Raw genomic sequence first — 25,056 nt, 5'->3', positions numbered from 1 at the left:
TAGGAAAAATCCCTTTAACCTCAGTTCACCCTGTAAATAGTGGAGGAAAATATAAGACACCAGTGTAACACCAGTGTGTTAAACGCTGTTATTTACCTCTGTGCATCATGTTAGGTTTTTATCCTCTGCTTCACATCCATATTTGATTGAACAAATCCTTCGATCCCCACCACTTATTATCTATTTGATTGGTTTTAAATGGTACACAGGCAGCCAACACAAGTACAAGACATAAAAACTGACATGATTTTTTAATGAGAAATACACGAAACTGAAAAAATTGTACAAATTGAAATAAAATAAAAAAATTGCATTATTCTTATAATTTCTGGTACTTTTTTACATAGACTTCTCCATTATTAACCATTATCTGTTAGCTCCAGAGCATGATCCCTCCTTTGATAATCCATAATTACAAACTGAAGTCAGGATATTTTCTGATCGTAGCCTCAGTGGTCGACATGGGGTTTGGTTCTTCTGTTTGGTTGTCCTTTGTGCCTCGAACAGCCTTCCCTCCTAACAGCCTACACAGGACTGGACACAATTCATGTGCCACTATACAGAGCTGGGCCTCCCCACATTATCAGGGCCTATTCTCTCTGCACACTACTATGAACAAGCACTATCAATAATATGAACTGGTGCCTTGTCCTGGTTGTGTATCTGAAAAAGAGAGGGAACATATTGTTATAACACTGCAGGTTCATGTATGAATGGGAAAGGGATGTGATGTTTGAAGACGTCTGACTTACTTGAAAGTTGCTGTTGCAGCTGCCTGACCAGAGCTGCAGTCTGCTGCTGCTGTTGAGTCTGCTGCATTCCCTGTCGTGGGAACTAAAACATAGGAGTCACAAGGGGTTAGGAGAAAAAAACTTTTTTTTCTCACTAGACCACACTGTTGTTTTGTTTTAACTTAACAATTTGGCTGAATGCATTCATAAAACATCAAGTTTTAAGAATTTTTTTGACGTTTTTAGAGATGTACGTACATTCCCTGTATGCTATGACACTGAAACTAGCCTGGAGTTTCATTATTATTTTTGAAATCTAAATTATGTTCTACGGCGTTAATCGTGGACCATACCACACATATTAAGAACTGAGTGGTTTTCTTAAAAAATACTGTGCATCCTGTACAGAACTGGACTTGCAATACAGTCCCTGTGATGAAGCTTCTACCTACCATTGGTTGCTGGGGGGGCAGCGGCTGCATACCCAGGCCCTGGTTCTGTGCCTGGCCCGGTGGAGCCACCGCTGACACCTGCTGCTGCTGCTGCTGTTGTGGAACTTGCTGTTGTGGAGGAACCTGCTGTGGCTGGACCTGCTGCTGCTGCTGTTGTTGCTGCTGTTGTTGCTGCTGCTGTTGTTGCTGCTGCTGCTGCTGCTGAGCTTGCTGGGCCGCCTGCTGCTGTAGCGGACAATCAGGAAAAGGACGACAATTAATATTCGTGATGAAGACTGGTGACTGGCCTGGTTCCTTGCAACACTGCAGATTTATCAGAATTGTAAACATTGTAGTGCAGCTCTATTTTCTCAGCGCGTCCTGCAGACTAGACTCAAGCATAACCATGATTAGGCTTTTATTGTTTATGTATGGAAATAAAAAACAGCAGCTTTTAGTTTTTAAAATGAATACCCTAAATAAGCCAAAGTAATGATGATGAAATCAATGACATACTCGTGCTAGTGCTTGTTGTCTGATGTACTGCTGCTGTTGCTGCTGTTGCTGCTGCTGCTGCTGCTGTTGCTGCTGCTGCTGTTGGTCTGGCAGCATCTGATTGGGCCTCAAGCCCATATGGACACCCTGGCTTGCCATGTGACTGAGACCGTGCATGATGGGATTCTGCTGAAGGGGCTGGTGGGCAAACCTGAGGTTTACAGGACAGAGAGAAGACACATGAAGGGAGGTAGCGATATATAGATGAAGTAAAGTCAGGGAGTAAAACAATGCAACGCAAATGAGGAGAATGCCGTAAACTGTCCCCATCCTTATTCCACTTTACTGACCTCTGTGTGTTCTGCATATTGTGTCCGTAGCCTGGAGCCTGCTGGTGAACATAACCGCTGGGCCTCTGCGGCATTTGCCTAAGAGGATCCACCACACCCGGGTTGGCTCCAGGATGTGTTCCCTGGAAGTTCTGGTTCCCATAGGAGGAAGGAACTATACCGCCACCTTGTGACGGATGCTGCTGCATCCCCATGTGTGATCCATATGTGGTATAGCCCTGAGATATGTTCTGTACACACAGACACAACGTAGACAATTATTCAAATGGTTAAACCAAACAGGACAATGACAAACACACAAATGAAATGGTAATATTCTGTTGAGGGCAAATGTTTAGAAAATGATCTGAAAATGCAACAACAGTGACTTGAATTCAGTTTAAATAGTTTTTTACAGCATTAATGTGAATAAATCAAGGTGTCAGGTGACTTGCATGCAATTCTTAGATGGCGAAAAGAAAACAGCAGAAACATTTACCTGAGTTGTCTGCATTGGAGTGTATGGTTGGTTGGGTGTTATCTGTCTCATCTGCTGCCCCATAATGCTCTGATTCTGAACAGAAAAATAACAAGTCAGCAAACAGCAAAGTTTCAACATCCTCAGTGGATGTTGGTGGTTGAAGATGATTCTCAGTGGTGGTTTAACTACTGAACATGTTTCACTTATAACCATCAGTCTCAACTAAAGATTCACTTAGACAGGACTTATTTCTCTAGGGGAGATGGTGTAATTTTAATATTTCCTGTATGTGATTTGAATCCAGTCTGGAGCATGTACAGTATTTCAACCTCCCAGTAATAATTACAGCTGTAATTCCTTTTTTTCTCATCAAACTCACTGGTCCTCATCTATTTTAAATGCTGTCTGGAGCAACATTCTTGTATTTTACAGTGGATCTCAGATTTTCTTTCTGACAAACATCTTCTCCTGGTGTGATACGCAGATTTTGAAGAAGTTGTTTAAAGACGCTTCGCATACACCAGGCAGTCTCCCAAACTCAAAGACTTTCCATCACATAAGGAATAAAAATCTGGTCTGAAGCAATGAGTTTAATTACCACTGACAACAGGGAACATTTTATCCCCCACTTCCTCCCATAACATTAATACCGTCCAAATGGGTCTTTAGCAATCACACAGGAAATTAACTCATCTAATTCTGCTTCATCTCACCAGCGACTCAATTTGTTCAGCTCTACTTGACTAGAAGGTGTCACTTGAGCTGTCAGTGCAGACTCACTCACCAGTCTGACCTGGAGCTGCTGGCGCAGTATCTGGCTCTGTGGCATGGCAGGCTGGGGCTTATAACCCATTGGGTATTGCTTGTCCAGCTGCATCATGGTTGGCATGTTTGCCTGCATGCCGGGCATCATGCCTTGGTAGGGGGGCCGAGTGGGCATCATTTTGTGAGGGTTCTGTGGATTGCGGGCAGGTCTGTATGGAGGCTCTAAACCAGGACCTCCTGTGAAAAACATAAATAATGTAAAACAACAAGTCGAGATGGCGTTCAAGTTGTTGTTTTCCTCAATCCAAGCGGTGTGAACTGACCTGGAGGTAGGGGCTGGTTCTGTGTGTACATGCTCATGGTTGGCTGGCTGTATGGCATCCTGCCATATGGGTGGTTCTGCATGAGTTCAGGTGGCATATTAGTGCCATAGCTTACACCACCTTGTGGACGGTTCACAAAGTCCTGCTGATAAAAAGTACAACATACATTATTAGTTTTCAAATGACTGTCTTAAAAAACATTTTCTACTAAAATCATTCATGGTAGACGCAACTGACCTCAGTCTTCGCTGGTGGGGTTTTCTTCTTCTTGTTGGATTTCTTCTTGCTTGAGTCAGTGGGCACAGCAGGCATCGCCTTCTCTGGCTTCACCTGCTCCATCACCTTCTTCTCTGGCTCCTGGGAGACGGGGGTCAGGGGCTCCTCCTCCTCAGGGGGCAGAGGGAGCGGCTCCAGGTAATAGCTACGAGGTTTGGGCTTCAGGTGGGTGTGGTAGAGCAGGAAACGCTGCTGCTCCTCAAATTTGGTGACCTTGCGGTCCACGCGCACTGTACCAAACCAACCCCAGGAGAGAGGGGCCGAGTGTTTGAGACCCTCAAAGACATCCCAGGGAGAAATCTTCTGTTTGGTCGACACTTGAAGGCCCTGACGCAACGCAAGACACATCAATTATCGTCTTGCTCATGATAAGCACGCACATATTACGCTACATGATTTGAGGTTTGTTACTAGAAACAACTGAATTTTGAAAGGTCAATTTTGCACAAAACTATAATGCCACAAATGATCATTAAATGGACAATAATCTGTTTTTACTTGGAAAAAAAAATCACAATCTAACTTCACTTTTAAACAGCAGGAAACAAATATGCAATGCAGCCGCTCACCTCCTTCTCAAAGCCAGCGATCTTGTTACCCTTTGTGTCTATGAGCGAGCCCTGAGGTTCACAGGTGATGACATCACGGGTTTGTTTAGGCAGCGGCAGTAGCTGACGAACTTTTTCCAAACTTTCCGACTGACGATCCCCGAGCTCTTTCTGTTGATATAAAACAGGTACAGGGTGGAGAGGAAAACGTAAACAATGAAAACCAAACTCTTTCCCTCGTATTTATAAACTGTTTCAGGCTGAAGTGAATCAACCAGTCAAGAAAGATGAAGTACAACAAATTCATAGCTTTTCTTTACAAAAGGCATATGGGTCTTGATTTCTGAAGAACAACAAAACCTCAAACAGTTATTCTATGAACATCTTCAGAATCACTGTCCTGTGGGCGAGAAAGGTGCGTCACTCTTACCCTGAGCTTCTTAACCAGGTTCATATAGGCTCTCTTGTTCTCCTCCATGCTGCCCTGAGAGATACTGGACATGTCCGCAGCCAGCGTGCCGTTAATCAGCACACTCAACATGTCCAACACCGTGGTGAAGAGCTCGCTGTCGGCGCCAAACAAACAACACAGTCAGGAGGATCAAGTGATTGATAATTGTAACTGGCAACAATGTGCGTTTTTATTGGCAATAATAGGTCCAGTTGGAGCGATAATGAGCAGACTGCAACTAAGCACTCACTTGTTGGACTGCATGTCTACTGTGCCGCTGCTGATGATGTCGAGGAGCAGCACGGCCCACTCAGTTGTCTGCTGGGTGCTGCGCTGCACCGTGTCAAACATACCGCCCACCTTTGGAAGGAGAGGAAAGCATGCTGTTAATTTCCTAATGGCATGTTTAATAAACCCACTGCAGAGTAATAATGAAGTGAATGACTTTCATTAAATGGTTTGGATGATTAACTTTCATTTTACGGACTTTCTGCAAAGCTTACCAAGTCAAATCGAAGACTTTTAATGACCCAATTAAAAGCACATAGGATGAATTTTTACACCCTTTTCATGACTGATTAGGTTAATTTGTTCCACACTTTGTTTTGTACTTTTCAACACTAACAATAAGTCTAACAGATTTTTCTCATTAAATTAATGAACTATAATAAACTAAAATATGATGAATTCATCTCCATAATATCAGAGCTTTTTGGGCCTCCTAGCGACTGTAGCATGAACAGACACTTTTAATTGACAGGTTTATCTCCCAGTGGCTCACAAATAGACACAAAAGCTATTTCTAACTAGTATGGCAGGTAAAAGAAAAACAGACACTATTACAAAAACTAGATTCAGTGCTTTGTAAGATTGGTTCTGGCTACCTGGCATGACTAGAAAAAGTCAACATACAAAGGTTCACAAGCAACTACACAGAGGGTTTGGTTTATAAAGCCAAAGATTCTGCACTATAAGCCTGGTTCGAGGAATTCTTACAAGGTTCAGGCGCAGTTTCAGAGCCTCATGCATCATCTGCTTTGCCTTGCAGTCATCCTGGTACTGGTCTTCCCTCCAGTTGGTGACAATCTGCTGCACTTGGCTGTAGAGCGAGGTGAGAAGGCCTTCCCTCTGTTCATCCTGTCCCTTTAAGCAGGTCAGCACCAGAGAGAGGAACGGCTGCTGGCTCAGCAGAGACATACTGAGGGAGGGAAAAATGAATTAAGTGAGGAAGCAATCGTGTTCAGATGGCCGACTAATTTTGTTTTTGAAGCTTCCAAACCCTGTGGAAGCGACAGGAAATGAAAACAACCTTCCAGCTCAACAGTTTGCCATATGCAAGCAAAAGTTTTTTTTTTAATCTAATATAACTTCCAAAGTGAGTGAGTAAAATCTAATTTGTTCCAGAATCAAAGAAGTATGAGTTTGTCTGTTACCTTTTCTGTTTCTGCCTGTCCCTCTCTTTACGTGAGGAGGATCCCAGGTGCTGTCCTTTCTCCAGCTCCTCTCCTGCCGCCTTCAGAACATGGCCCTGAACTGAGGTGGGCAGCTTGGCTATCAATGGAGCCACCAGCCAAACACCTGATCGCTCCGATGAGCTGTGGATCAGAGAGCAAACAAAAATGTTAACACTTCAGCATCACAGTGCGCAGACAAAAATGTGTGTGACACCAGGTGCAAGGATTTAAGCCTGAACAGAATCACCTACAATTCAGATTCAAAGAATAAAGTGCTTCCCAAATTATTAACACAAAGAAAAACTGTGATCTCCCACAAATGAAAACACACCTTAAAATCGGCTTCATCTTGCTTGTGGTGCTGTTGTTGTTGGATGAGGAGCCACCTTGAACCGCTGCTCCGTTCCCTGAGGGGTTACTGGAGTTCATCTCAGCTGATTTCTGAAACACCTCTATGGTGGCCTTGGCTATGTTCTCCAAGAGAGAATAGAGCTCCTATTGAAAAACAAAAAAAATGAATATTCAGCTTATTTTGATAAAGAAAACACATTTTATCATCATATTTAATCCAAAAAAAGTAGTGACATGCAGCGTACATTGTTTGAGCTCTGTTTGATCATCAGCTGCAGCTCCAGGGATGACTGCCTCATCGTCCATTGGTCCATGTTCTATGAAAGAGAACAATTGTTTATCATATGCATTTTTACTGATTCTCATCAAAAAGACAGTTTCAGCCAGGAGAGGGCAGCAAAGCCTCACTTTTCAGATTCAAGGAAGCCATGTTATTATTTTTTTAGGGATGGTCAAAGCCCACACATTTGGAAAACCTGTCCCACGCCTCATACATTTTACTACATGCATACATATGTATTTCCACAGAATGGTAATTTACCAAAAAAAAAAAAAAAAAAAGCCATTTCCTTGATTGAAACAGAGAGACGCCAATTAAATTAAAACACAATGAGGGTCTATGTGTATTTTCTACCTGTAGGATGCGTTTGATGCGCTGTCTCTGTGGGTTGTCGCCATCATCGCTATCCAGCTGGCGGTGAGGGTAACAAATAAGCTGCAGCAGCCGTTGAGCCTGAATGTTTACCAGCACCGGGTCCTGGAGGGCACTGCTGTCCTCCGACAGAGACTTCAGACAGCGCTCTCCAACCCATTCCTGCAGGAGCAGAGCCAGAGGGGGACGCAGGGGAAAAGGAGAGAGGGAGAGGAGAAAGCAACAGAATTAGAAATGTTTAAACGGTCGGTAAATTACATTTCCTAACACCCTAATGCCTGACTTACAGCATCTTGATTTTGGGAGCAAGACTTCAGCCAGAGCTTAAGATATAGAATCATATAAACTTATGACTCATGCAAAGCGAGCTTATCCAAAGCTGGGTGGGTGGCGATGAAAACAGTGCAAAGGCTCTTTACTCAGGAATAGAACTGCACATGTCAGAGCCTCGCAGGGTAGAAAATGTGTCTGAAGTCTCTGAAGGGCTCAGAGCACATCCAGCCCTCGGAGCTGCTGCCAGCTCTCTCTCTCTCCCTCTCTGGCCTTCATATCCATGTGGCATAAGTAACATCTGTTGCAGAAAATGATCTCATTCACACTTTTTTTTAAATAATATACCGTATATCTTTGACTTACTGCATTTATAAGTAGACTCGGAAAAGCAGGAGAGCTTATATTAGCAAAAATAGAAACTTCACTGTCGCCACTCACACAGAAGCTTTCAGGACAAATATAACAGCAGATATTAAAACTGACCATGACGGTGTGTGTGAGTGTGCACTGATCTTCGAGGTAAAAAGCCATTCGTGCCTCATCAGTTATCTGAGTCCCTTCATTTTCACATCCTCCATTCGAAAACTCACTCATTCGCCTCATTTCAACTCCTATTCTCACCTGCTGGCAGATCGTCTTCAGAACATATTTTGCATACACGTCGAGGCTGGCCGTTTCTATGGAGACATTGCGCCCCTCGGATATGTCGTCGAGGCCGGCGGGGTGCGACAGTCCTGAGCCTCTTAGCTCAGCATCACCTAGAATCAACCAGTGACATCAATCAGCATCACGAGCAGAGGTTTGACCTGGAAACCCAGTGTCTGTCACGTATGAAAGGTAATGAAGTATATGTATTGATATGTGAGTCTCACAAATATCCTTACCTAGCATGAAGACGGCTTTTAGGACGGCGAACACTGCTCCAACAACAATACTGTTCTGAGAGGCAGCGAGAAGGTGGCGATCACAAGACGATCGGATTCCAACTGAGGATTTATCTGTCAAGACGCATCAACGGGATACGATAAAGAAGCACAGTCAGATAGGAATATATTTTTAAAAAAGTGTTGTGACTATAATAAAAAAAGTTTTTGGTTGTGTTCACTACCTGACTTGACACCATCTTGAGGGACAGGGTTGCGCTGTGGCGTCTTGAAAAGATGCAACAGAATCCTGCAGGTGAGTCGGGCTCCTGGCTCTGAGTCTTGCTCGCTGCAGGCTGGACGTGAAGACCGGACACGAGAACTTTGATCAGAGTTGAGCTTCTTCCCATCACATTAACTCCGGCTCACATTGTTTTGCATAGGCATACACCATCTACTCTATCAAAGTCACACATCTAAATTTAAAACCTTGTCCTAGATAGACCTCTCATCAGTCAGGATGAAGAGGAATTTTCATAGAGCTGTCGTTTGTGAAAGAGGGAGCGAGAACAAAAGCATTTATCACAAGCCAGAGTTGTTGGCATTTGGCATGTGTAGCTGTGTTATAAAATGAGCCAAACACCAAACAGCATGGCTGAATGGGGCTTTGTGTCCAAGCTGGGGGAAGAAAGATTAACAGCAGGGAGAGAGAGAGAGGCTCTTCTAGTGCTAGTGCACAAAGCACATCGAGGTTTCATGCATCCAAATCAAATATGCTGCGTTTACTTTCTTCTCTGACAGAAGTAATGCATTACACAGATTGGTATTCCTTCCTATGAGCCAAGTTGCAATGTGCTGCTCACTCATTCACAGAAAGCCTAATGGCTGTGAGATTACATATACATAGATGCTTTCTGGTTCATTTCCATCAGTGATTCTCGACTAAAAGAATTTCTACTTCATGAAGTGTTTCTCTGGGAAAAGCTTTGCTCAAATAATTTGACAATATATATCTCACAATTTCATTAAAATATATATACAGTATATGGGTTATTATAGACAATGAAAAGCTTTGAGTGATGAATAAGTGGCTGTGATAGAAAATGGTGAAATAGTAAAAAAGAAAAATCTCAAAGTTGTGGATAAATGGTTTTTAAAAAAACAGTCAAGTGAATGGATAAGTGGATGAATGCAAACTAAACTGATTGGATAACTTCTTTTCATTTTGCACTGATTTAATTGGCAATCCTTACCGGCATTGAGGAGGGAAGGAATGGCCACACAACGAACCAGGTCTTCTAGGAGTAGGCACTGTCTAGCTATGAGAATGGCTACAAAGGTTGCCAAAGAGTCGTGGAAGGACAAATCGCTCACCTGAAGGACACAAGCAGAGATCAACTTTAAAATTTTAGCTGTACGGTGTGAAAAGATGCTTCAATTTAGACAACAACTCAATATAAGACGTGACGCTGAAATGTAGGCAACTGCATAATAGTAAGCACAAAGCAGGGGATGGCAAGGATAAAATCCAAAAGAGGAGTGCCAGAAAATCAATTCTGAAACCACGACTCACATCTACGTTACACAGTAAATCGTTGAAGCCGCAGTTGCCATTGTTGGAGGAGCAGCAGAGAGCCTTGAGGATGCCGAGCCACTCGGCACTCAGAGAGCGACAATACGCCGTCAGCTCTGCACACAGGATCCCGATGTCGTTCACCCTGAAAACAAATTACACAAGATCAACAACGGTCCAACAAGGAGCTGAAAAGCTGTAGCAGTCTCAGACAAAGACAAAATGACTGCAACAGGAGTAACACACCTCTCAGGGTCTCGGTGGTCCACGCACACATCCATGAGCACGTTACAGACGAAGCTGTAGCGGTTGGCCGGGCTGTCGTTGAGGATCTTTCCAACCATCGAGTGGTTGAAGTTGTGGGCCGAGGGGTTGGCGATGGCCTCCATCATGAACACAGGATCCCAAAGCATGTTGGAGTCTGACGGGTCGATGTTGCAGTAGATGGAGTTCTTCACTTTGGAGCAGAACTCACTGGGAGAGAAAACAAAAAAAGAGTCAAACACGGACAAACAACTGCACAGAAATGTGAGGATTTAACATCTGTCCTTGAGGGATTCGTTCCAAAAGATCAGATGCAAACAGCTGAGGAGGCTTCTTCTCACCTGAAGATCTCACCAAACTTGTTCTTGAGGTGACTGCAGGAGGTGTAGAGGTCGTACAAGTAGGCCAAGATGCAGCGCTCAGCAGAGGAACAGTCTGCCGGATTCACGCCCGATTTCACCACGATGCGCAACCTGTGAACACATGTGCACACATGAGTCACCTGCTGCTGCTTCAGCTGTAAACTCAAAGAAAAAGTCTGACAGTTTTGTTTGACTTCTTCGATTTCTCATCAAATAACAGCCAGATACTTGACTGACCATTAAAACTGAAAACAGGAGTCAACAGCCTGGCTTTGTCCACATCCTCTAACGCTCACTAAATTAACTTATTTATGTGTACATCACTACAAAAACTGAAATGTTCAACAGCAATTTGCACTTTTACTAGTGTTTATGTGCTGGACTGTTCCTCAGCCTGGACTGATGACATCCTGGAGAAACAGTCTGGCACATACTCTACAAACAGAGTGAGCTTTAGAGATGCAATTAGGACACTGGTGTTATCTCTGGGCAGAGCCGGCCTCCGATAACTTGTCGCTACGTTAGCTGGCTGCCGGCTGCAGCTTCCTCTTTACAGGAAACACATAGAAGTGGTACCAACATTCTTGTCTTAGTCTCGATAAGAGAGCGAATGAGCATATTTTCCAAAATATTAAGCCGTTCCTTTGACATTCCTCTTTGTACAATCGTTGTTTTCAAATAGAGGCATTATATAAGTAAGCTTTAGCTTGACTATCTATCTCTTAAGGCACTTAAGGCATTTAGCTGATTAAAATAAGAACTTCACAGATCTGCACCAGCACAATCAGCTGGAATAACTCAAATAGCAGCAACACAAACAACTGAGGACAGTCACTCTGGGACCAAGTGTCCAGTCAGCAGTCCTGAGACAATTAAAATCCTCATTAAAAACAGTGGAAAGATTCTTCACCATGCAGCTTCAAACACCGTGTTTACTACTTTAATTATAAGTTTAACTGATGTCTTGAACCTGCCAACATCCCTTTGAACATTACGTTTTGTGATCATGTCTACAAAACTGTTCAGACCCAGCTTTGGGCCTCCATTAATAATTGACTCTAGTCTTGAATTTGATATGTTGGCATTCTGTTAGCAAACACCACGGCTCATTAAGTCACATACCCATCGAAAACCTGCGCTGTCTGCTCAGGATTGAGAATGAGGCAGGAGTGGTATCTCCTCAGCACAGCCACGATGCACAGACACAGGCTGGTGGTGTAGCTGCCCACCAGGCTGGATGACTTCAGCAGCAGCTCGGCTTCCACCAGACTCAGCTCATTCAGAAGCTGGAAAACACACAGGCAGTGGATTATTAAAGTGATGATAAAAATAGATTGATCTGGATTTATCCATGTTAAAAATAACATAAAGTGACGTGACAGTGAAACTGCATGTACCTGAATGGCAAAGTCTATGAGGCCACTGATATTCAGGGAGTACTCCATGAGGTCGAAGATGAACTGAATGTGCTGGACGAGAGGCAGGTGATACGACATCCCTAAGGCAAAGCTGGTGATCTGTTCCAGCACGTTTCTGGACACCTGCACAGAAAATATCAGACATTATTAACATGCAAGAAACAAACAAACAAACAAAGAGGAGGGAAAACACACACACACACACTCTCAGTCTTGGCTCTGACTCTGAGCTGTAAAAGCACAAAACATTGTTGTTCAGCAGAGCCCCATCAGAGACCGTCTTTATCTAAAATTAGTACAAACATTCAAAATATGCCAAAATATTTCTTCACTAACTCAAATTTTCTTGTCTGAAGGGAAAACCATGAACAAATCTAATTAGAGTTTATCCTAAACACTTCAGCAAGTTTGGTTGCCAATAAAATGGGTAATTAATCTTTTTCTAATAAATTGTATTAGAAAAGATCAATACCACTCTCACAGCTGTCCATTTACTATGAAGCCACAACCATTAGTTAAGCTCTGCATAAATACTAGAAGAAGCAGAGAAACACCACTAGCCTGGCTGTTTCCTTTAACAGACACAGAAATAAGTGGCATCGATCTTCTCGTCTAACTCTTTGCCAGAAGCCAAACAAGCAAAATGTCAAACTATTTTACACAAAGACGCACACTAACACAACCATAATGTGGAACTGACTATTCACTGACAGAACAGGGCAAATCCCTTAAAATAAAAAACAGCTTTTGGCCTCTGAAAACGCTGTTTCTGTTGCTTTATAATCATATTCAGGCTCTTTTAAAAGCAAACAGAAATCACAGCTACCATTTTATCTATTCATTTTATTGGTTTTAACTTCTGTCTCTTGTTATTTTATTGCTCTCATTAGTATGTAATGCCACTGCATTTTACACATACTTTTATTTAATTTTACTGATCAGTTGTTTTTTTTTTGTTGTTTTTTTACTTTTTATTGGTTTTTATTTCGTACATATCATTTATGTGTTTGTTTTTGATGTATATTTATTAATTAATGTCTACTGTTTTACATGTACATAATCTTCATAGTGTTTGTGTTTGCAACTTCTGTATCAGCTCATGCTTTGTGTGCTTCCACCTTGAGTGACATGAGCTATTTAAATTATGCTTTGCTTGCTTGATTGCTATTCAATACACTATAATTAAAAGCAATTGAAAATGCAAATTAAATTGTGCCTCATTTTCGAATGCAAAATGTTTTGTATTCGATCATCTATGGGATATTATTGAATTTGTTGCATTTGAGATCACCTGCTTTCTCTGTTACGACCTGTACAATCTCACATTTAAATACATTATGTTCTGCTGGGTTTTTGAGTTACAGACCCCCCAACCGCATTATCCATTCAAATTGTATTCAAACATCTCACAAGAGAAATCAAATTACTCTCAAATTGCATTTACATCCAAATAAGTCACCTTGGGAGGCCTCTTGTTTTAAGCTGCTATCTGCATTAATGAACCCACTGATTAGCGAGGGCGTTTGGTTCCTACCTGCGAGGTGACCTGGTGCTGGTCAAAGTGGGAGAGGTGCTGGAATTTAGAGAAAATATCCTCTGCGGTGGGAAAGGCCTCCGGCTTGCTCCTCTTCCTCTTTTGTCCTTCCTCCCCTCCTGCGAATGTGGGAGAGAAAGAGAGAGGTGAAAAAATAAAAAATAAGAGAGAATGTAACTCATAACTGGTAAGCTGTATTCTTTCCATGGAGGAACAGACCAGCCGTGAAATCAAGTTCAACCAGTGGCCTGTTATCTTATTTCTAGCCTCCTTCAAACTGAAGCTTCACTGCTAAAGACACTTCTACAAAAGGCAGTTAAAGTAAAAGAAAATGGTTCTTTTCATTTAAAAGAAACATAGTGGCGCATTGAAGGTCATCATGAGCTGAAAGAAATGTGCTAAGTTGACACAAAACACTCCAATCTGTGCAATTATAACACTGAAAACCTTAAATCACCTTAATAAGGTCACATGTATCTGAGATAAAGTGGCTGTGAACAGATGAGAGCTATTAGCATAGAAATTGGGTGGAAAGAAGATTGAGTAATGCCATCCCCCCGGGTCGATAAAGAAAGAAAGAAAAAAAGCTTGTTCTCTTAGGAAGGGCAGGAGGAAGGGAATACAGATGATAAGTATTCAAAGAGAAGAGTTATTAAGAGGATAACAGCTGGATTGGCTGCAGTAAGAAAACAAGCAATCGATGTGTGAGAAATGTTTCGCAAACATCTCAGCATGATAAAGCTTCTGGTTTCTACAAGGAAAAAAAACATTATACTTAATTTGAAATACATGGATTATTCTGCAGAGCAACACAGGAACAAATCCGCCCAATAAATTACTTATCAAAACTTCAAACCATTTTTTTACTGACTCCATTTTCATCCCTCAAGATGAAAAGTAGGTAAAATTAAATTGACGACTTGTAATCTTAAAAGGCAGTCGGCTTTCAGACAAACTGCGTGCCTACAGCGAAGGTAATGTACAATATCAAAAAATGGGAAAATGTGAGACATAAAGCATCAGTCAAAAGCTGATAAAAATGGACTCACCAGTTTCTGCTGTGCTTTTGCGGTTGAGCACCTTCAAGATGTCTTTGGTAATTTTCTTGATGGTGTGTCGCGCCTCATCTCTCAGTTTGCCCACACCGTACAGGACCACTAACCGCTGGTTGCACTCGTGGCTGGCGCTTTCCTCCTAAAAGACAGAGACAGGCAGGAACAAAGATCCTCATGAGATGGATGCACCTGATCACCTGAGCAGCACGCCAAGGAATAATATGAACCCAAGAGCAAGAAATAATATTTTACTGCATATATTTGTGCCCCACAGGCATTATAAGGTTTAGGAAATGTGGCTTTTAACATCACATTTTAACATTCAATTATGATCTGACTGAAAAACATTTTCAACCACCAGTAACAAATGTATCACTACTTGGCAAAGGAAACTGCCAGGATGCCATGTTAGTGTCACCTATCAGCTCTTAAGTATATTTCCTGTACTGAACAGACTAACTAAAGCCTGGAAATAAAAAATAAAGGCATCTTAAAAAATGATTATTTTTCTCAATATTCCCCGCTACACATCTGAATAGAGATTCATTTTCAGATTAGTATAAAACAGGTGATGGGGAGGAGGGTTTCTGAAGCTTCACAGTTATCCAACAATCATCTGATGAATCATACTTGCCCCTTAAAGAGGAACTATGCAGGATTTGTAGCTTAACTCTGCTACATTTTTACCTTAATTAAACAGCTTTGGACTAATTGCGATGGTTTAATAAATGGTTTAACTTGTTACAAGGGAGAATTGAGGCTCTCTACCTTCCACGTGTGTGTCACTTATTACATCTCTTGGCTGAAAAACAACTTTGTAAGATCAGGGCCGCCGCCCCGGTGTCCCAGCTCTCGTCTCTGCGTCACCACGACACAAACGCCCCAGTAACCCAGTAATCTCTTGTTTATGACGGCTTAAACTACACAAATATACATGTCGTAACATTGTAACGTTATGTACCGCTCTATTGATTGATTTCTTGCCGGCTTTGTTGTAAACAAATGCCCATGGCCGAGAGGAAGGTTAGCAAAACAGCGGAAAAGCAACCAGACTGGCATAGTTCCTCTTTAAGCATTATATACAATATATCAGAAGCATTACTAAACTTCCACTCAACAGAATCCGATGTATTCTTAGGAAATATTTGCTCTTCCGTAAAACTCAAAAGTTCACTTTGCTGGGGTTTCAGTTTAAATGCCAAACGTTGAGCGCTCTCACCTGAGGAATAGGGAAGTGAGTGGCATACTGAATGTGGCGAGGTTGCTCGTATAACTGAGGAAAGGCCGGGTCCATGCCCTTGTCCTTGCAGCCGGCCTTGCTGTCCTGCTCTGGAGCTGGCTTCTCTGGAGATGGGCTGCCTTTAGACTCACAGTGCATCGGAGGAGAGAACATCTGCCAAGCAAAAAGAAAAAGGCTGAAATGACTCGAGCGGTGCCACAATGTGTGAAAGACATTTGTTATTTAAGTCATCATAGGTTGTTAATTATGCAACTTTATGGCAAGAAACTTAAAAAAATTATTAAATATTGTGTTTACCTCGTCAAAATTAGCGCTGGAATTGTGATCGATTTCCATCGACTCTGACAGACCGGTATCCTGTGGAGCAGACCATAATGCCATGTTACCCCTTTTTAATCTGCACTGCTACTGTGCATTGCTGTACAAGTGACTCATCACACTCCACAACACCAACAACAGATGCCTTCCAACATGCCTCCATCTTGACACTGCTGCCCGCGTCCTGCTCCTTGCGTTCTGATTCATCGGAGGGCTCGTCGCTGGGGGACCGCGGGCGCGGCAGGTGGGAGTCAGAAGCCAGGTCGCCGCGGGAGATGAGCGTGCACATGTAAATGTTGTGGGAAAAGACGTCGTGACGGATGAGCTCGCAGAAGAGCAGGACCAGGTTGGAGAACTCCACTCGTTCGCTTTCGTTCCCCGGCTCCGCTGCGGAGGGGAAGAGAGGATTTGAATAATTTAAGAGCAGGTTTCCCCTCGCCAAATCATTTATAATAAATACGCACTGGGAAATGAAATAAGAGGCAAAGACAAAAGGATATAAAGTTCCTTCAGTATGAGATTTGAGATCAGGTTTGACACATTGGAGAGTTACAGGCACAGGAAATGAATGAAAAAGAAGGAGGACTCACTCAGTGTGGGGGCCTGAGTGTCAAGGAACTGCAGCAGAACATCCTGAAAGACCGGTAGTGTGGCAGCTGAGAGGGAGCCCGATGACACAGAGCCCTTCTCATCAACCACCTCCGACTCACCGCACCTCTGCAAACAAACACACAGCAGACAGACAACACACGGCAAACTATGAGCGCATTTATTTTAAAAGTTTCCCTCATTTAAGACGTCCATTTTGGTTGACAGTTTAGTCTACAGAGGCCATTTTAAATGTTATAATGCTGGCTGCCATGTTTGGGCCTGCAGGGTAAAAGAGGGAGCAGGAAAATCGGCTGTTGAAATATTAAGTGAAGAGCTACACAGATGAATATCAAAGGTGGATATTTTCAGACATGACAGTACGGTTACTGAGACTGGGATCTGTGGTTTCTCATCCACCCATGGGGTCCCGAAATAAATCGGAGGAGTCAAAAGATGATTAAAAAGAACTTGACTTTTTCTTTGGTACCACAGTGAAAACTTTCATCTCTTCCAGCCGCTAAAAAAAAAATCCTCTAAATGAAAATCTGAGCAGGAAAACTCATTCTCTGTTTGAACTGCTTCTAATTAATACACACAGTAAGCCCCTAACTTGTGATGTAGAGTCACAAGAAGATAGTGCCGTGATTTAAAAGGGTCACAAGACAAGTCAGGACTGGGAACCAGAAGAGATGCAATGTTGCTGATTACTACTAAACTAAAAGGGCGGGGAAATCGGTTTGGAGCCGTGTGTGAAACAAGCGAGAGATAAAAATGTTTACGAGCAGTCAGCAGATGTGCTGTGTGTCTCTTACCTCTGCTTCTATCTCAGCCTGTCTCTTTTCCAGCAGCTTGGCCACCACCATGGCCCTGTGTCTGCCAGAGCGCTTGCAGCACACTGCCCACTCGCAGAGCAAGGTCACCACCGCATCATCATCCGGTGACATCTGGACAGAAACACGCGTTATGAGACAGTACCGCGAATAACATAATCACTCGGTGCCACGTGTCAGCACAGCCCAGCTGCCAACATCAGAATCATATCTTTTCAATCCACTTTTCAGTTCCAAGAGATTAAAAACTATCGGCTCAAACTGAATGCTAGCGTTGCATTTTTCATCTTTTTAACTTGCAGAATTTGACTTGTAGGATCTCATTTAAATGGTTGAGTTTTTTCATACTACTGTGCATATAAATAAGAATCAGTCCTTACTTCATGGCCATCTTTACTCTGGCCTGAGCCAAATATCCTGTTGTACAGTGAATCCAGTGAGTTGTTAAAGTCAGACTTTTCAAAGCTGTGGTTGTCCAGAACCTCCAGAGTGTGAAGAACTCGTCCAATGGTGAACCCTGTTAACACATTGTAGAACTCATCAAATCAGACTCTCACCTTCCTCGCTTTTCTACAAATCTGTCTGTAGGGGCTGTTAGGAGGTGTCTGCAGAGACGAGGGGGAAACGTCCTCTCACCTGCTGTGGTCTCCTGGCACTTATCAAACGACCACCTGAACTCCACCGCCTGGCCGCGCTCCTTAATTTGCTCCTCGATCTCTCTCAACTTTGCACGAACCTGCGGTCAAAGAGCAGTTCAGAGAACATTATCCCGTCATCTGGCAAATAAAAATACCCAGAAAACCATGGGAAAACCAAACCGAGAGCGGTTACATAAACTACTGCCAAAACATCCCCAGCTGTGTTTATCAGGAGACTGGTCTCTCTTACGAGCTTTAGTGATGTAATTACACTGCTTATTTTCTGGGAGGTTAACATTAAAAAAGAAACTTAACTTGCAAATAAAACATCAAATGAGAGGATTTTGTGCTGTGTGCGCAGACACACACTTGAAATAAACAGACGTAAAAAAGGATCAACACTACTTTAGAGGCGGATGGAGGTACCTGCTGTGTAAAGGCAGTGTTTCCTCCTGGCATCGGTAAACTGGATGGGGCGATCGGCAGGAGGTCCAGAGGGGAGCCGGTCTTGTTTCTGCTGTCTGTTAGGGAGTAGTGCCACACCAGAGCACTGGGGCAACACAACACTATGCTCTGATGCGACAAGAACCACACACAAACAACAAGGGAGAACTAGTAAGTAATGGGTTTTTTCAGTTATTTATTACAGCACAGCAAAGAGTGCCCCAAATATTAATTATGTATGAGTCAAAACTAAAGTGTAATACCTGTAACATGCAGCTGAGACCAAACACCAGAGGCCTGTGCTGTGGGCAGATGTAGAAATCCGTAAAGGGCGTCTGAGGCTGGTTCCCTCCCGCTGGCTGCGAGGTCGGGGTGGGCGGCAGGGCGTTACCTTGCTGCGTCAACATACCGTGCGCTGGATGTCCTCCTGTGCCGGGGCCTAGGCTCCCGTCGCTAAGCAACAGGTTGAGCCGGCGTGTGCAGAAGTAAGCCAGTCTCCGTGACAAGTAAGCGGACTGTACAAATTCCCCCGAGTACTGCAGGACAAGAGGAGAGATTCACAGCATCACCCGCTTGCACTCGGTGACCATTAACATCAGTCAGCTTTGGAAATAGAAGCAAAAATAAGAGGCCGTGGGCCCCAGAGGGGACTGTCGGCAAAGGTCAACACGGCCAAAGTGCAGTGGGCAAAGACGCACAGCAGGTTGGTGATAAACCGTTGACAGCTGCAGGGGCCTGTTGTAACGCGCAGGAGCAAGTGTGTGTGTGTGGCTGTGTAAAGCTGTGTGAAAGTAAACTAGGACGGCATATTTCCCAAATGTAATCCAGCGGTGCATCAGCGGTGTGAGACTGATGTGGAGATGACAGCGAATGGATAGAAGACAGTAAATACCTGCAGAAGAAGGGGCAGCAGGAGTCTGAGCAGCTCATCTTCACCAGGCCGGACCTTCTCAAAGCACTCCAACACCCACGTCAGGAACTCATGTCTATCCAACATACCATCCTGAACACACAAACAAACATTTTTTTACCGACTGAAAAATGTCAAATTTTGTTGATGGTCTATTCAGGCTCTTTTAAAACCAAACAGAAATCATAATAACCATTTTATCTATGTATTTATAGGTTTTAACTTCTGTCTCTTCTCTCTCGGTCTAATTATTCTGTAATGCCACTGCATTTTACACATACTTGTATTTAATTTTACTGATCAGTTGTATTCTTTTTACTTTTTTATTGGTTGTTATTTCATACATATCATTTATGTGTTTGTTTTTGATGTATATTTATTAACTAATGTCTACTGTTTTACATGTACACAATCCTCATAGTGTTTGTGTTTGCAACTTCAATCCATAATAACACACATTTTTGCAGGATGTAACAGGAGCACCTCAGGATCAAGTCAGTGGGCATGAGATTTAATGTACAGACCTCAAACTAATTCATGGGTTCATGCAGTGACGCCCATGTCCACTTCAAGGAGACAAGGATTAAAAAGGTAGTCCATTCCGATTGTTTTCCGACATCTACTGTCTCCAAATGTACGGTGATTATTTTGTTACAGAGAAAATGTATCATATTACTATGTTTGTCCAATTAGTCCAATAGACAAGGTCTGGCTGCATTTTCACCAGTGAGTCTCATTTTCCCTGTGACTCTTGGTGTAAATCTAATTAAATCGTATGTTTGCTTGTTTATTTACCAGGCTGAGACCAGATTATTTAATAAAACCTACAGTGGTGTCATCTGCTCTTTGTGCTATGTGTGATTCCAGATAAAAGTAAAGCAGAACAAAGCAGGGCTAGAGGACAAAGCATTTTCCTTGAGAGCGATGTGGCCACAGTGGACCAATCTGTTTTTCTGATAATTATATTGAAATATTATGTGTAACCTGAGAAACGCCCGGGGCACAATTTTCAGCGCAGCACTAAATAATGTAACTACAACACATCCGTTATAGTGAATTATTCCTACCGAATCACTGGCAATATAAATGTGATCATTGTAACATGTTAACCCCCTAACAGTGTTCAGCGGTGGACTGACCTGAAACATGAACATGGCCAGTTTCTCGTTGTACTCCCACTGCTTCATGGCCGTGTCCACGTCGGCGGGGGTGGCTGGTAGGGGGGAGCTACAACCCTGACTGGGAAACTGTCTGTAAAACTCAGCCACCTTCTGAAGCTGCTCCCACAGGTACTTGGTAATGATCTGGGTCCATTCTACAAACACAAAACGCACACAATACGTATCAATGTCATGGAAAAATCTAACTGAAACCAACAAAATTACACACAATGAGCCTGAAACAACCAACTACCTGCTTCCACTTGCTTACCTATACAAGGGTCAATCACATGCCTCTTCTTGACTTTAGTTTCTGTGATGGCTGCATGATACGCACAGGTCATTTTGATCATCCATGCTGAACGCATAACAGGGACCGAGTACTTGGCCAAGTATCCAAAAACCTCCTCCTTTTTGCTAAAGATGGGAACCTGTGAGAAGGGACAGTTCATCAGCGACGTTGTGTGAAACAATGCACACACCAGGATCAAACCCATACAAGTGATAAGATGAAGAAAAACACTGCCAGTGAAAAAAAGGTCAAAGTAATTTATTGACTTTCTTGGGACAATAGTTTGGTTACTCTCTTCCTGAACAGCTTGAAAAACTTGATTTAGGATCTTTATTGTTGTCTTCATAAATAAATTAACCAGAGGAATCGCGTGCATGAAGTCCAAAGTTTTCCTGATACGGCTTTGTTTATGGGGCGGATGAAGCAACTGGGAAGAAACCTGGATCTGCTGCACGTCAGCCAAAGTGCTCTGTCAAAAAACACAGTTAGAGAAGCATTGTTTATCATAGCGGGAAAATTATGAAACGTGTATTCAGAAATGCAGCAGCAGGAATAAAAGGAAATAGAAAAAAAAAGTTACAGTTGAATTGTAAATAATAAAAGCTTCTGAAAGCTTTTGAGTACAAGGTTCATCTTTAATTTAACCTGATTTGTATTTGCTTTGTGAGAGCAAAAACATCTCCCAATACGATCTATAAATATAGATTTAACTTAGAAAAAAAAAACCAAAAACACCACAAACAAATAAAACCTTCCTGCATGCTTGAGTCAATACACTCAAACAAGCCGAACATAAAGTTGATTTAAACAGCAGCATCAGGTTGGCTGCTTTAATAAGGACATAAAAGGGAAGAAAAACACATTACCTACCTTTACTGAATTTGTTTTTGTTTTCCAACTCCAAGGTTGAACCAATTCATCCAGGAGAGTTGTGCACATCGGCCCCAGTCCCCCCACCCTGTGACCATGCCACATAAGCGCTATAGACGATGGACGGATGGATGCAGTGGTGCACGGTTTTGGAGACTGTTGTCGTCATCATCATCATCATCATGTCCAATGCAGCTTTTTGATGTTAATTTGTTCTCTTCTTGTATTATTGGCTTTGACTGAACTGACCCATAAATATCTCTGGCCCAGTGATGTACACATGGATCCACCCAGGGTCGTCACCGTGACATCAGGACAGTCCAGTCATTTCTCTTCCAAAGCAATGTTTTCAAGCTTCTCAAGCGCTTACCAAGGCGTTTTTCGAGCCAAGTTAAAGAAATAATCTCTTAAACTTACACCAAGCTCCCCTATACTGACATTTTAGTTTCACTTATTGCCAGAACATGACAAATGAGGCTGAATTTGCAGGTTTACACTGTGGAATATACAATGTAAGGCTCTCAAACTGTGTTAGCTCAACGTTAACATTTAGCTGTTTACCTAACAGGTTAACAGTGTGCATGTTAAAAGCTGATGATAGCATTTATCTTTAAAACCTATGACTAACCCAAGCTTATTCGCACTTAGCGGGTCAGGTCCATTTTCTTACTTGAGAGCATGGATGGCAAATGTCAGATTTTGTTGATGGTCTATAAAAATCCAGACCAATTTTTGCAGGATGTAAATAGTAGCAATCGCACAAATTGCACAAATTACACCGACTATCCAGCTAAGGCGAGCACAGTGCAGAGGGGCGAGGCTCGTGTGGAGAAAACATTTCAAACAAAGCATATTTCTACTGCAAATTACACGACCAGTTAAAGAAACAACATGACACAAAGGCCATTTAAGTAAGAAGGCTTTCAGTGACGTACACCAGGGTCTTACCTTTTTAGCCAGTTGTGTGAGGGGTTTAGTCCCTGCTAAGTCCGTGAACCAGTTATTGATGGAGCTCTGTGACCTTGCTGTGACAAGCCAGAAATTATCCTTCTGGTTGACCTGTGGCTTACGCTTCCCTGTGTCTGGAAACGTGTTGTAACGCAGCTTCTCTGCGATAATGCTGCTGAAGTTTGAGCTGATCTGTAAAGCATTGAGGGGTGGGGTTTGGGGTAAAGAAACGTTGTCACGAGCACTTCCAACAAAAACACAACATGAAGCATGCGGGGCCTCTGAAGTGCAAAGAGTCATTACCTTTAAAGGGTTGAAGTTGACATTTTTGGCACTGCCATGTTCATCACCAGACACAGCTGGTTGGTTATTGAATCCTTGCTTCACATTTAGTGCAGTCAACTCATCCTGCAACAGACATACATTTCAGACTTTATTAATATTTTTAAAAATAAAATTAACATTTGTATTATTTCTGATCGCAGACTGGTTGGTAGTGCATACATAAAACCAGGGTGTGCATTTAATTGGGCTTGCTGACACCAGGAAAATGTATTATACCATATTGAAATTCAATTAAGTCTATTTTTAACATTAGCACACACGATGACAGAAAACCCCAGAGGAAAAGCAGTCCCCTTTTCTATCTACATCAACATATTATCTTAAGTTAATAATAGATCAGCTGCCAACAGCACAGCACTGCCCTGCTAGGCCAAACTCCAATTTTTTTTTTATTACCACAGCTCATTTTTAACGTCAACTGCACTCGCACTGATCACAAAGCTTATAGCTATGCAGTGTTTTCGCTAATGTTAACTCGCTGTGCCATAAACATGAAGCTAACAAACAATTAACCAGTCACGCACAATCACAAAAAAAAAAAGCCAACGCATATCGTTTTCCATCACAAAGCTAAAACACTCGTAGATTATTCATTTATTTATTTGTTTAAAGCTGCTTAATAACCCAGTAGCCGATGTTGGCGTCTAACGAACCGGTTCTTTTCCTAATAAGCTCTCGACCTAGTAGCTAACAAACTGACAACTGGGAGCTGTTCATTGTTGTTGCTAGGCCCCAGTCGTCTAGAGGGCTTCGCTGCTAAAACAGGCTAAGCTAAGCGTTAGCTTCACACAGCTTCTACGTTTCTCTGCCCTAAATAATCATTCCGGGTTTCTTTTTTTTAAAGTTTGGGCGTCGTATTCAAAAAACAGACCTCTTTTTGTTTTGGATCCTGAGGATAGACGTCCGGAGGGCCGAGCCGGGGCCGCTTTAATGGCCGGTGTTCGTAACTTAGGATCCCGAAAGCAGCCATCATCCAGCGGCATCACAGCCAGGGCTTTCCTCCACCTCCTCCTCCTCCTCCTCAGCAGCCTGAGCCGAGCTACAACAACCAATCACACTTCCGCTTACGACCTTCAAAATAAAAGTCCTGGACAACACATCAACACCTCCACTTGAAAGGGACCTTTTCCCTTTGACACTATCAAATCAAGTCAAATCAAGTTTATTGTCATTGTGCTGTACAGTAGCCTAGTGCAAACAATATGAGAGCATTTCTTCCAGGGAAACACACACACAGAGACACAGACACACACACTTGTTGTTAAAGTGCCAGTTAAAGTGCCAAGCAAGGATGGAGGATGATGAATAAAATATTTAAAAACATAACCAGCTACAGGTGCTAAAGTGTCATGGTGTGCAGTTGAACAGTTGTGGAAGGAAGCTGTTGATCAGTCTGCTGGTTCTTTGTGGAGAGGGTGTAAGGATCCTTTATAATGATCACTAAAAAATTAAAATAGCACGGTTCCTCCATACTGCCCCTAAAATTTGTGACAGTGTAAGTAAATTTGTCATCTATTTGCACATGTGCAACCAACAAAATTTGCCATTTTTTAAAACACTGGTGAAATGTAGAAGGGGCGACTGAAAGAATCTGGACTCTGTCATTACAGGTGACAGTGAGTGCGTGAGGATCGTGAATGAATATTTGCTTTGCAAGTCGATTTATTTTACAGTGTGCACCCTTAATTGTCTGCTTGTGCTCCTAGGGGCCACTGTGCTCCTGGCAGCCTAAAAGTTAGTCTGGAGCCCTGAAATAATCATTGACAGTTAGTGGAAAGACTAAGCAGGCTATATTAACTTAATTCAACATTTATACACATGTTTTATATATAATAATATAT

At 42.6% G+C, this 25,056-nt stretch overlaps 1 protein-coding gene across 5 annotated transcripts; it reads right to left on the bottom strand.

Annotated features, from left to right (window-relative positions):
• Positions 1–232: 232 nt before the first annotated feature.
• Positions 233–24,218, bottom strand: med12 (mediator complex subunit 12). Of its 5 annotated transcripts, none has more exons than XM_085789337.1 (43): positions 24,087–24,218; positions 23,174–23,278; positions 22,871–23,062; positions 21,032–21,191; positions 20,740–20,915; positions 19,583–19,693; positions 18,954–19,226; positions 18,673–18,819; positions 18,245–18,344; positions 17,989–18,125; positions 17,591–17,722; positions 16,778–16,904; positions 16,345–16,574; positions 16,167–16,226; positions 15,849–16,022; positions 14,624–14,768; positions 13,575–13,693; positions 12,020–12,163; positions 11,745–11,908; positions 10,602–10,733; positions 10,243–10,470; positions 9,997–10,141; positions 9,677–9,797; positions 8,669–8,779; positions 8,445–8,558; positions 8,182–8,318; positions 7,270–7,449; positions 6,881–6,952; positions 6,616–6,779; positions 6,264–6,425; positions 5,827–6,028; positions 5,081–5,190; positions 4,810–4,945; positions 4,401–4,550; positions 3,793–4,158; positions 3,556–3,700; positions 3,252–3,469; positions 2,486–2,560; positions 2,008–2,237; positions 1,679–1,868; positions 1,184–1,408; positions 753–834; positions 233–663 (listed from the first exon to the last, which is right to left on the bottom strand). In XM_085789337.1, exons 1-43 carry the CDS (start codon positions 24,186–24,188, stop codon positions 626–628), a joined length of 6,531 nt encoding a protein of 2,176 aa, XP_085645463.1. In that variant the 5' UTR covers positions 24,189–24,218; the 3' UTR covers positions 233–625. The 5 variants fall into 5 exon arrangements, with proteins under 5 accessions (XP_085645463.1, XP_085645465.1, XP_085645464.1 ...); XM_085789339.1 differs by having other exon boundaries at positions 3,261–3,469; XM_085789338.1 differs by having other exon boundaries at positions 3,556–3,697.
• Between the last annotated feature and the right edge of the window lie 838 nt (positions 24,219–25,056).

The sequence above is a fragment of the Trachurus japonicus genome, chromosome 10 (assembly GCF_045865225.1).
Source record: "Trachurus japonicus isolate A0001 chromosome 10, Traja_1.0".
Classification (NCBI taxonomy): Eukaryota; Metazoa; Chordata; class Actinopteri; order Carangiformes; family Carangidae; genus Trachurus; species Trachurus japonicus.
This window is presented reverse-complemented; position numbering and strand designations above follow the sequence as displayed.